We start from the raw sequence: 12,768 nt of genomic DNA on the forward strand, positions 1-12,768 counted from the left end.
AATAGTAAGGTATTAATAACCAGTTATACCCTAAGACCTAGGCAGAAGGGACTCCTGCCCTTGGCCCTACACCTTATCAGTCATTTTTTAAGGTAATTCTTTTTGTTTCCTGTTTAAGAAGATATTCTTAATTTATTAAGAATATTGAAGATATTCTCCAATTTAAGAAGATATTCTATTTTCTTCTACTAGAAGAATAAAACTGTTCTGCTGTTTACATTTTGGTCTATAATTTATCTGGAATTGTTTTACTGTTTATATTTTGGTCTATAATCTATCTGGAATTGATTTTTGTGTGTGGTATATAAAGCTAGGGTGCTAGGTTTTTAAAAATCCATACGGATTTTTAATTGACCCAGCACCATTTATTGAAAAGATCATCCTTTCTCCAAAGCATTGCAGTGCGCCTTTGTTGTGAATCAGGTAATCATGTATGTGTGTGTGTTTCTAAATTCTCTATTCCATTCCATTGGTCTATTTGTCTTTATGCCAGTTCCACACTATTTTAATTACCGCAGCTTTGTTACAGGTCTTGATACCTGATAGGGTAAGTCCTCCAACTTTGTTTTCCTTCAAGATTTTCTTGGCTATTCTTGACCCTTGGCATTTCCATATAAATTTTAAAATCGGTTTGTCAATTTCCACCAAAAAACCTGCTGAGATTTTAATCAAGATTAGGTTGAACGTATAGATAAATTTGGGAAAGAACTAATATCTTACCAATATGGAGATTTACAACCCATGAGTATAAAATATCCCTCCATTTATTTAGGTATTTAATTTTGCTCAGCAGTGTTTTATACTTTTTATTGAAGTTCTAATTGTTCATTGTTGATATATAAAAGGACAATTATTTTCACATATTGACCTGATACCAACAACCTTGTCAAATCCACTTTTTAATTTTAATGGTTTACCTGTAGATTCTTTTCCTAAAAAGAAAAACATATAATCATAGCATCTGGAAATGACAGCTTTATCTATTTCTGTTCAATATTTACATTTTTTATTTCTTTTTCTTGCCTTATTCACTAGATAGACCCTCCAGCCCATTAAATAGAAGTGGTGATGATGAGGGTCCTGTGTCTTGCTCTAGCATTCTCCTGGATGCACCCCCTCAGGTAGACTGGCCTCAAGCTCACTCAGAGCCCAAGTTTCCCTTTAGATCACTCTGTGTATGTATCACAGAACCCCCAATTCTCTGCCCAGAGGATTCTGAGCACACTTTGAAGGCCTGCGTGGGCCTCCTAGGGTCTGTCCTGCTCAGGGCAGATGAGGCCACTGTTGTGCAACCACAGGCCTGATGGATGGCAAGAGGTGTAGATGGAGGTTGGGCATGCAGTCTGGGAAATCCATATACCTGCATGCGAAACCCTTCATATTGTAGGACAGAGGTGGGGGTGGGAATAGAGTAGGTTGCGGGCTGGAGGCCAGAGACTGGTTCTCCCTTAGCCACCAAGTTCAGAGTGGAACTCTGAGATATAGTCTGAATTCAAACTAGGACTTTTAAATTGTTATGGAGGCGCTGGAGTAGGAGGACAGAACGTATTTTATTCAACAGTTTGTAATTCCGAATTATAATTTTTAAATATTTAGGTATATGGTATGTGGCCCTCTGTTTAAAAAAAAAAATAAAAATGTTGGGGGTGTGTCGGTTGGTCTGTTGGTGATTGTAACATTTTTAGTTTTACTTTGAGTCTTAAATACTTGATTCAGGTATTTTTATGTTTGCATTGTTTGAATAAAAAGTATAAAATTGCTCAAAACTACAGGAAAGCCATTACTTATGCATGTTAAACCATTTGGCACAAGTGCTAAAACTGCAAGCATTTAAAAAAGTCTGCAGCACCCAAGACATCTAGGTTTAGGGTCTATTCTGTATTCATTAAAACTGCATTTCAAAATTTCCATAGACTGTTATGATGAAATGGAGTCACTGATCATTTCAGTGACTCCTCGGGATAGAGATGTTTATAGATTCTTAGTTCAGAAATGATTTTAGAGTCGGAGAATTTATAAGTTCCAAAACGGACTTGGAAAAATTTAGGCATAATTTAAGGATACCTGAATTTTTTGGTGAAATCATGACGTTACCGAAAGGCAAGGAATGAAGATACAGGGTGTGGAATTTACAAAGAGCGATTGGAAGTGGGGTACCAATAGCAAAATTCCTGCGTCCAGTAAGGGAAAGGGAAGTGCAGTCAGCTACAGTTCTCTCCTGTATTAGAATCTCTGTAACAAAGGATCCTACGTGACATTACCTTAAATAAAGTAGAAGCTTATTTTTCTTCCTCACTTAGTTCAGAACGTTATTAGTTCAGGGCTGATATGGGGGCTTCTTGATGTCAGGCCCTTGTTTCCTTCTGTCCTTCCTTAGGTTGCCTTTATCTGCTCCACACATTGTACTTTAGCACCACATTTCAGCCTGGGAGAAGGGAGAAATAGAGGCAGCAGAGGGTACACACTTTGTCTTCAAGGCACAGTTCAGAAGTAGCACATACCAATTCTGCTCATGTGCTGTTGATCAGGCCATATTCTAGTTGCAAGGGAGTTTGGAAAATGTATCTATTTGGGGAGATCAAATGCCCAGCTAAAATTTGGGTGTTCTATTACTAAAAGAAGAGGGGGAAATGGACATGGGAGAATAACTTATTGACTGCCTCACCTTCCCAGCTGGAAGTCTTAGCAAGGATGCTGGCAGTGTCAGTCACTTGGAGGTCTACTGGGCAAAATGGATGTGCCTAGAGTACATGCCAGCGTGCTGGCTGGCTGATCCCTACTCTCACGATAAACTAAAGTACGTCCAGAATTTCAGAGTGCTGTTCAGTTGTAAGCGATAACATCATCGTATCACAAATGCCACGATGGAAATGGGCTGCGAAATAGATGCCACTCTTGAAAGTCTCAAGGTAGCTTTTGATTCCTATATTTGGCTGGACAGAAGAGCTACTGACAGTTGTGCAAAGTGTTTCTAACTTTATAAATTCTTTATAAAGTTACAAATTTATATATTTTTGTAACCAATTTTGTATATTTTATAAATGTATGAATTCTTTATAAAGCGTTCTAACTTTGTAAATTCTTACTTCTCTGTTTTCAGAAATTGGCTAAACTTCTGCTCTGTGGCACTGAGTTGGTGACAAATATCCAGGTAGCTACAGATATCAGAGAGATCCACAGGAGAGTTGAAGAAGAGGAGATAAAGCGTCAGAGGTGAGTTGGCCCTTGCTCTGAAGCCTGGTGGATGTGCAGATGTCTCCTCTTTGGGTCCCTAAGTTCTCCCCAATCATTGTAAAGTGGCTTTGTCAAACTTAGTCTAGTAGAATCCTCTTCTTGCCCCTTTTGAATCCTCCCTCCATCCTCTTTCCTCCCCTCCCTCCTGGCTTTCCTGCCTTCTTCCTCCTTTCTGCAAGTATTGCATTCCTGATATGTGCCAAGCTGTGTGGATACAAAAAGAAGTGAACTTGGTCTCTGGTCTTGGTGTTCACAGTCTAGTTGAGATAGACATGGAAACACCCAACCATGATTTGTGTTAAAATGAAGATATGTGTCAGGACTCGTGGAAACACATATGAGGAGTCCTTTAATTCTCTCTGGAGAGATTAGAGGAAACTCCAGAGAAGGTGACATTTGAGTTGGGCTGTAAAGGATGAATAGGAATTTGAAGAGTTGAGGCATGGGCATTTTAGGCAGAGGGAACAACTTGTACAAGGCATAGATCACATGATTTGCTTGGGAATGGCATGATAGTGAAGGTTGTATGGACAGAAGTAGAGGATGAAAAGAGATGTGGCTAAGGTAGATTGGGCTGTCCTGGTTTTAAATGAATGAGAATGACCAGACCCCAAACACTTTAGTGTTATGTACAATGTAGCAAGTATTAAAGAATAGTAGAGGCTCCGTGCTTGAAGTATAGAGGGTCAGAGGGTCACAGGAACCCACAAGAGAATGTAAGCTCCAGTCCTTAGCAGGAAGGCTGTCGTGTGCACCCATATTCCCAGGTTTCAGGGTGCCCAACAATATAACAGTTCGATTAGAAGAGCAACTCACTTCACCATTTTAGCCCATCTCAGCCCAGAGGGTTCTGAGCACACTTTCAAGGCCTGCATGGGCCTCCTCCTAGGGTCTGTCCTCTTGGAGATAATCTCTTAGAAGTAAGTACAGTCATTTGGAGTAGGGGCAGAGTCCCCGGCATCCGCCCCAGCTCCTGTGCTCAGCCCCAGGGCCTTCCTTCAATGCAGGCCCATCCTCACTATACTTCATCACACAGTTTCTTTGGGCTTTTTGGAAAGACCATCCCTATTTTCCATTGCTAATGGTGGCATTTCCCTGTGTACATTCCACTGGTCATTTATGGATAACTTGGGAGAAGAATGGCCAGACACTTAGGTCACGTTGACAATGACAATTAATCATATGAGTGCCATTTTTAAGTGACTACTGTGCTGAGCGTCATCTTATTTAGTCCTGATGACAGCCACATGAAGGCGTTTACTTTCATCCTCTCCATTCTCCGGATGAGAAAAATGGAGTTTGCCGAAGTTAAGTAACTCGTCTAAAGTTGAGAGTCACTTAGCAAAGTCAAGACTCAAACACATGTGACTCCAGTGACCAAGTGTTTAACTACTACGTGTCACCATCCTACTCAGGAATATGTGACAAATTGACTCTTGATCCATATGTGTGTGTATGTATGTATGTATATGTAGCTTTTACTGTTGATCTGTTTTTGTTAGGTGTCGCTTTGTTTATTTGGTCTCAGTTACTTATGGTCAACTATTGAATTAAAAGAAGATTTCTCAGAGCCTGGTTTGGTTTATCTGGAGCGGGGCATCTGGAGGCAGCACTTGGTACCTGGGCCCTATATTATGGACGCTGGAGCACATGCCTGCTCTGTTGGAAGGCAGCATCGGAGTTTGGCTGGCATGGCCGGTATGTTTGTATTTGCAGGCTTGAAAAGCTGGAGAACGAAGTCAAGACCAGCCAGGACAAGTTTGATGAAATCACCGCCAAGTGGGAGGAGGGCAAACAGAAGAGAATTCCTCAGGATCTGTGGGAAATGCTCAACACCCAGCAGGTGCACTGTGCTGGGCTGATAGAAGATAAGAACAAGCTTATCAACGAGTTACAGCAGGCAAGAGGCTTGGGTTGCTCAACCGCAGCCATGTGGGATCTGGCTGGGGGATGGTTAACTGGGTTATAGGTTTGCTTTTCCTGAATGGAAGAATGTGGAGGCCTTACTTCATTACTCAGAACACTGCACAACTCAGGCATTCAGCTTTTAACCAGAAGAAAAGCTTTGTGTAGGAATTTTAGAATGACTGGCTTCCTAATAGAAAGATGTACTTTCATAGCAAACGCTGTTTCAGATTTTATGTGTTAAGGAGGGGAACTTACTCTGCAGTAGGTATATTCCTGCGTTGGAACCTGGACATTAATTGCTCAGCTGGCACTTTCTAGAGGCTTTCTGGAGGCTTGCAGGGAGCTTTGTAGGAAGGAGGACTTGAGGGTCTGACCCCGTGCTGCTCCTTCAGAGCTTTGCCCGGAGCTGAGCCCGCTCCACACCGCCCGCTCACACTTTCTCCTGGCCCTTCCCACTCTCTTCTGAAGCCACTCTCTCCTGTACAGCTGTAATTCCTGGTGGCCGCAGGTGCTGATGAGAGTGGTTCAGGTGGGGTGCACGTGGCACCTCTTGCTTCTGTCTTAGTTTGTGACCAAACTTTGACATGCTTTTTTCTAGGAGTTAAAAACAAAGGATGACCAATACGTGAAGGATTTGAAGAAGCAGTCAGATGACATCTGCCTGCTCCTGGAGAGGATGGAAGAACAAGTGAAGAACGTAATGAAAAACTTTCGTCAGGAGCTCCATCACATCGAGGTAACAGGGTGTGAAAGACCTGCTTTCCGCCCTGGGAGACCCCGATAGGAGAGCTGGGCCTGTCCTCACCATCTAAGGAGGGTCCCAGATGTCTCGGTCCTTCGTCTCTGCTCTGGGGTTTCATTAATTTATTTACTCATTCAGTAGATATTCATCAAGTGTCTACTATATGCCAGGCACTGTACCGGGGCTGGGGATACAACCATGAGCAAAACAAAAGTCTCAATAAAGCTTGTATTCTGGTAGGAGACAGCTAGACAATAAACAGATAAATTACTAAATATACAATTTGACAGGTGGTGATAAGTGCTTTGAAAGAAAAGAAAAGCGGGTAAGTGTAAGAGGAAAAAAGGAGGGAGATTAGTGCCCCATACCCATCATTTATCTCATTTATTTATGGCAGTCAGGGATGGGAGGATGGGAAAGGGGCATGGCAAACAGGATTCAGGAATTAGTACTTTGAATTTGAATGAAATGTTAAGAATTGAGATTGAGACAGAGATCTTTTCAAAATAGAAGAGAGCCAAGAGAGTGGGAGACCTCTCTCTTTGGATCGTTATAGACTCATTTCTGCATCCCAGGCCTACCCGTCGTGAGCTCCAGGCTGCTTTAGCTTCACGGGAACCCCAACCATAGCAATGCACCAGCCATGGTCATGGCTGAATTATATATGCCAGCGTTTGTCCTGTGACTGCCAACAAGGGCACTGGCTTTCCTGCAGCTCCCTGCCTCGGATATTGACTAAGCCACAGGACAATTGGCACATTTTCTCTCTAGACTTGTGTGAAGTATATAGACTTCATATCACTGATTTCCCTGCAAACTCCTTACTTAGCCATTTGGTTGCGTATAAATTGGCAAGTCTTCATTTGGATTTGACCTCGTGTGGTTGGTGACATGGCACTTCTTGCACTGTTAGCTAAGAGTGCTTTGATACTATGGGACCTGCCTCATCAGAACAGACACAAGCACCCTTTTCCTTCTTGGTCTTAGAAAGCATTTGAGTTGGAGCGGCAGGAGCTCCTGACCAGTAATAAGAAGAAATGGGAGCGGGCGCTGCAGGCCCACAATGCCAAAGAGGTAGGGGTTGGGGTGGGGGTGCGTGTCGGGGCATCGGTGGAGCGTGGGGTGATTGCTCTTGTGACTGAATATGCCGGCCTTTTTGTATCTTGTGGAGGACTGTGTGGCAGACACTTGTTGTGGCAGACTGCACTTCCTGGTTTATCAGTGTGGCTTTGCAGATGGCAGTTGTCTGGTGGTGGTGAGTGCCATCTTTGCAGCTTGAGGTGGTGTCCATGGCCCTGTCATTTTCTCCTTTGTTTCCTGGGCATCTTCCCCAGCCATGAATATTTGTGGCCCAAGAAGGTACTTTAAGACAAATTTGAGAAACATAAAGAACAAAGAAATACCTTGACCAAGATTCAGTGTTTTTTTTTTTTTTTTTTTTTTTTTAGAAATACAAACATCTGATTGTTAGGTCTGTACTTAATTTCTTTTTTTAAAATTTCTTTTTGAATTACAGATGACATAATATTTTCATATTTTCATACATTGACATATAATAGTTTCAGGTATACAACATAGCGATTAGACATTTATATACTTTACAAAGTGATCACCTGACTCCATGCATAGTTATTACAATATTACTGACTATATTCACCTATGTTGTACTTTATATCCTCGTGTACCTAATTCCTTAATGGAGCATTTCTCTTGGAGTTTCTGAAGTAGGACCCCATGAAGCAATATAAAGCCTTGGGGCATAGGGGCTTCTGAAGGCCCACAGACTCTTTCCAGAGTCACCACACTTTTAGACCCTCACTGTGTCACTCTTGTCAGGCCACCTGAAGGACCGAGTCGGGGCAGCGTTGGGGCCTGACTTTCTTCCTTGTCTTCCTGTGCCTTCAGCTGGAGTATCTTATGAACCGCATCAAGAAGGTAGAGGACTATGAGAAGCAGCTAAACAAGCAGAGAGTATGGGATTTCGAAGAGTACAACTTGATTAAGATCAAGCTGGAGCAGGATGTGCAGGTGCGACTTGTTCCTCAGCCCGAGCGTCGGGGTGGCAGAGCAGACGGAGGGCACCTGCCCATGTTTCATCCTCAGCGTCTACCAATAATATCTGAGTGTTGGTCCATTTAACAAATATTTATTAATGATCTGCTTTCTTTTTAATGATCATATCTGAAGGAGCTCATGTGTAAGATACATGCAGAGGAATGCTTTCTTTAAAAAGCTCTGGAGAACTGCCAAGATGCCGAAAGGGGTCAGGAAACCATGACATGTGAGGAATTGTTGAGAGAATGGTGCATTTTAGCTGAGCAAAGGGAAAATGTCCCTGGGGCAAGTTAGCTGTATCAGAGGACCAGAACTAGGGCAGCCACCATCTAATGAGTGTCTACCATATTCCAGGCACTTAATGCACTGTATTTCTAATCTTCCCACTAATGAAAGGGAGAAATCACTTACAGCATTTTTTATATGCCAGCAAACTGAGGCTCAGAGACAAGGCTACTTATCTAGTAAATGGTAAAGCTTGGGTTCAAACCCAGTTCTTTCTGGTTCTATAGCCTGTTATCTTTCCAGTTATTCCAAAGAGTCCCTGACTGATGATTGGATATTGCTGTAGGGCAGATTCTGACTCACTATCAGAAACAAACTTCTAATAGTTAGAACTATCCAATATAGAAACTGATCATTTCTCAAAACAGAGACCTTTATCTTATAAAGTATTCAAAGGCTGAATGACTGTCTCTCTCTGGTGCTGAAAGATTCCTGCAGTGGGAATGAGGAATCCTAAAGTTACTGGTTCCTAAAGTTATTTCCAAGTCTGTGTTTCAACATTAGTTAAAAAAAATAAAAATAAAAATACATCTCTGATTACATTTAAATGTAATATAATTACATCTTAATATTTAAGCCTGGTCTATCCATTTCAGTTTCTATCTAGTAAAGCATGTTAGGCTAAAGCTTTTCCACATAGCTTCCGGTAGAATTTCAGTTCTTACTCCTCTTGTAGTTTTATATAACAGGTGAAATTTAAAAAGCCATTAGACTACAATTTTTACCAGTCTTGAGAATTTTCCTCGGCCTTTCTCATATTAATCTCATGGAAATGAGAGTTACTGACAAAGAACAGTAGAGTCTCTAATAGAGCAGAACTACTTACGTGGGCCGCATACATTACACTTTTAATGAAAATGGCTATTGTTAAGCTTTCTGAAATTATCTTGGTTCTATGATAATTTATGTGACAAAACTATACACTGTTGGCCTCAAACAGTGAAATAATGCAACTTCATGGTTTTTTTTTTTTTTTTTGCTTTTTTGTTTTGTTTTGCTTTTTCTTTTGTGATAGAGCACTTAACATAAGATCTATCCTCTTAGCAAAATTTTAAGCATCTAATACGACATTGTTGATCACAGGCCCTCCGTTGTACAGATCTCTGGAAACTTTGTGCCCTTTGACCAACACCTTCTATTTCTCCCACCCCCAACCCCTGGCAGCCCCAGTAGCACATTCTACTCTCCGTTTTTATGAGTTTGACTATTTTAGATCCCACATGTAAGTGAAATCATGCAGATCTTTCTGTGTCTGGCTTATTTCACTTAGCATAATATCTTCTAGGTCCATCCACGTTGTTGCAAATGACAGAATTTCCTTCTTATTTTTTAGGGCCGAATCATAATCCGTTGTATGTATATACTACATTTTCTTTATCCATTAGTTCATGGCTGAACATTTAGGTTGTTTCTAAGTCTTGGCTATTGTGACTCATGCTGGAGTGAACATGGGGGAGCAGATATCCCTTCAAGATCTGGATTTCAGTTCCTTTGGATTTATACCCAGAATTGGGACTGCGGGATCAAATGGTAATTCTAGTTTTAATTTTTTTGAGGAACTGCCATATCGTTTCCATAGTGGCCGCACCAAATTCACATTCCCACCAATAGAGCACAAGGGGTTCCCTTTCCTCCACGTGTTCACCAGCACTTGCTATCTCTGGTCTTTTCGATGTTAACCGTCCTCACAGGTTTGAGGTGATATCTCGTTGTGGTTTTGATTTGCATATCCCTGATGTTGACTGACGTTGAGCATCTTTTCATATACCCGTTGGCCATCTGTATGTCTTGAGAAATGTCTATTCGGGTCCTTTGCCCATTTCCTAATCAGGTGATTTTTTTTTTTTTTTGCTATTGAGTTGTGGGAGTGGAACCTTTGTTCTTAATTCAATCTTCAAATGCTCGAACAAGGCCAAAAATTTCTGGGACATGGGGAGATTATGGGGGGTAGGAGGAGGAGGTAAGACTAAGGAGGTGAGGGACAGAGGGGCAGAGAGACTGGGAGACCTGGTTCTCTCGGCTCCTCCATCCAGATGGGCTGATGGTGGAGTGTGGGTATTTGGGAGGCAGGTGGGGGAGACATTCAGAGTGGGAAAGTGTGTGCGGTTTCTCTGCATAACAGTTCTTTTCTGTGTTAGAATGGAAACCAAGAGTGCACTGTATCACATTAAACCCTAGTGCAATATGTGCACTATTTTAGTAGGTTGAACTTTAATGTAGTGCCTCTTAGCTCTGCCTCTTAGCTGTGCTTACACTGGGCATTAGAGCCAAGTAGCATCTGTTTTTGTCAGGAAAATACAGCATGCAGCTCAACATCGATTTTACTTTTCCTAACCAATTCGTAGCTCTGTATCAGTTCCTAAATATGGAACTAGAATTTTTGTAAATCACAAAAATAGAAAGGATTCAAAATACATAGGTTTAATTTGATGGATAAAGTAGAGGAAGTGAAAAAAAGAATGTGTACTTTCCAAATGCTTACTGACAGCAAGGCCACGTGATTAGTGAGCAAAGAGAAGCCTAAGAACTTTATGCACTCAGAGGGATTTTACCACCTCCGCGCCCCCGACCCCGCCAAATAAAACTGTTAGAAAAACTTAGTTCTCAACGCAGGAAGTAAAAGATTGTTGTCGTTGTTGTTTTTTTCAGGCCTTATGTGCTCATTTAAAATTGTAAACAGGGACGTGGTTCCATAGTGTAGCGGTTAGTACGTCTGCTTCATCTGCAGAAGGCCCTGGGTTCACTCCCCAGAGGAGCCATGGTCCGTGGTTTATGGCCATGTCACCCTGAACAAGCCTGTCTGATCTTGGGAAGCTAAGCAGGGTCAGGCCTGGTTAGTACTTGGATGGGAGACCACCTAGGAAGACTAGGTTCCATAGGCACAAAAAATAAAAAAATTGTAAAATGGTTTAGTTCAACTTTAGGGGCTGTTACTTTTAATACCAGAATATTGATCACAAAACATTAAATTTGAGTTATTTATTTAACAAATATTGTGAACTTACATTTGCAAAGCATGAAGATAAGCAAGATATAGTCCCTGCCCTCACTGAGCTTCCAATCTTTTGAGTAAAAAAGAAAGTTACATAAAAAGAAAGAAAGAGAGAGGGAGGGAGAGAGGGAGGGAAGGATGGAGTGGAGGGGGGAGAGAGAGAGTGAGCCACATAAATAGTATACATGAGTTAGTCATTGGGAAGAAAAGGGTAAGCAAGAGTGTAGGCTGGATATGAAATTGTTATTCTGCGGTTCCAAAATGGAATCCAGGTCCCATCCTAGGACTGAGGGTGGTGATGAAGAGGCTCACTGGCTCTCTGAAGTCAGTGGAGAAGGCCAGAGGGAAAGGCTATTTTAAATTTGTATTCTGCTGAGGCATTGATGGCAGTGGGTTTTCTGAGCCCTGTGGGCAGATGTCACCCAAAAGCAGCTGTGGTGAAGCTAGTGCTGCTTCGGGTAAGAGACAGAAGGTGTCATCAACTCCTGCCATACCTGTAACACTGAGGGACTTTGTGGTTGGTTAGATTGTAATATTTATAAATTATTCACAAAAACTAAACATAATTAGTGCCATTAGTCTTGGGAACATAAAGTACAACTTTGTAAGATATCTTTGGATAATTGAATAATAAGCAGAGACATTTAATAAAATCAATTATAATTCAAAAATATAAAACTATATTTATTGTATGACAATCAAGAACAGCTATATATTGAGATTAAAACCTGAGATAATTAAGAGTGTCACTGTTACTCAAATTATGGTGAGCATAGGTATTGCAAACAAGTAATGAGTAGTGTAATTCATGTTATTGCCTGCTGTAGCCTTTGTACTGTAAGAGGAACAAGATTATTACTTGTTCTGAGTTCAGAGACAGCACTGCCAATAGCTCCTAAGGGGCATCATGAACTGGAGCCTCCAGAGGTTATCTGGAGACAGAGCTGAGATGGAGGAGTGACTGATCTGTGATCTGGTGGAGATGGTAAGCCCGGTGAATGTGGTATGGCTAGTGCCTCCAGGCATCAGTCCTCTTAAGAACATACTCCAGCAAAGAGCAGGAACAAGCGTTTTCCACAAGAGGAGATAAAATCATGCATAAATATTCAACTGCATGCAGAAGCAAAGAGATATGAATTTAAAAAATCAGGTGAGAGTTTACTATTATTATTTGCCTAGAAAATCATCACAGATTTAAGTTCTTTCAGATCATAAGGAAAAAGACATGACCTAATTAGTTCAGAGTTTTGTAAACTGTATTCAGCTAGGGAGATATTAGTGGTAGTTTCACAAAACTAAAAAAAGTGATGCCAGTGACCTTTTTTCTTTCAAGATGTATTATATAGGAAAAATAGAGTCCATTTACATAATTATTACAGTTATTTTGATATAATAATCTGCCTTGCAGAATGAAATTTACATGAAAGTTTGCATGCTAGAGCTTGCTTTTATAATTCACACATTCTCACTGTGTTATATTTTGTGGTTAGATAAGTTTGGGAAGTGCCATCTTAGTGATGAGGGCTTATTGCAAAGCTATGAGGAGGAGGAG

At 41.2% G+C, this 12,768-nt stretch overlaps 1 protein-coding gene across 4 annotated transcripts in view; it reads left to right on the forward strand.

Moving 5' to 3' along the window:
• Positions 1–12,768, forward strand: part of DRC1 (dynein regulatory complex subunit 1) — a 35,931-nt gene that overhangs the window by 3,699 nt on the left and 19,464 nt on the right. For 3 of the 4 annotated variants that reach the window (XM_025045765.1, XM_006910296.3, XM_025045766.1), the window contains exons 3-7: positions 3,101–3,213; positions 4,951–5,134; positions 5,741–5,878; positions 6,872–6,958; positions 7,790–7,912. In XM_025045765.1, the coding sequence (XP_024901533.1) occupies positions 3,101–3,213; positions 4,951–5,134; positions 5,741–5,878; positions 6,872–6,958; positions 7,790–7,912 (645 nt within the window). The remainder of the gene's footprint in view (positions 1–3,100; positions 3,214–4,950; positions 5,135–5,740; positions 5,879–6,871; positions 6,959–7,789; positions 7,913–12,768) is intronic. The other variant, XM_015588118.2, reaches the window with a different exon arrangement.

This window comes from Pteropus alecto, unplaced genomic scaffold (assembly GCF_000325575.1).
Source record: "Pteropus alecto unplaced genomic scaffold, ASM32557v1 scaffold61, whole genome shotgun sequence".
Lineage (NCBI taxonomy): Eukaryota > Metazoa > Chordata > Mammalia > Chiroptera > Pteropodidae > Pteropus > Pteropus alecto.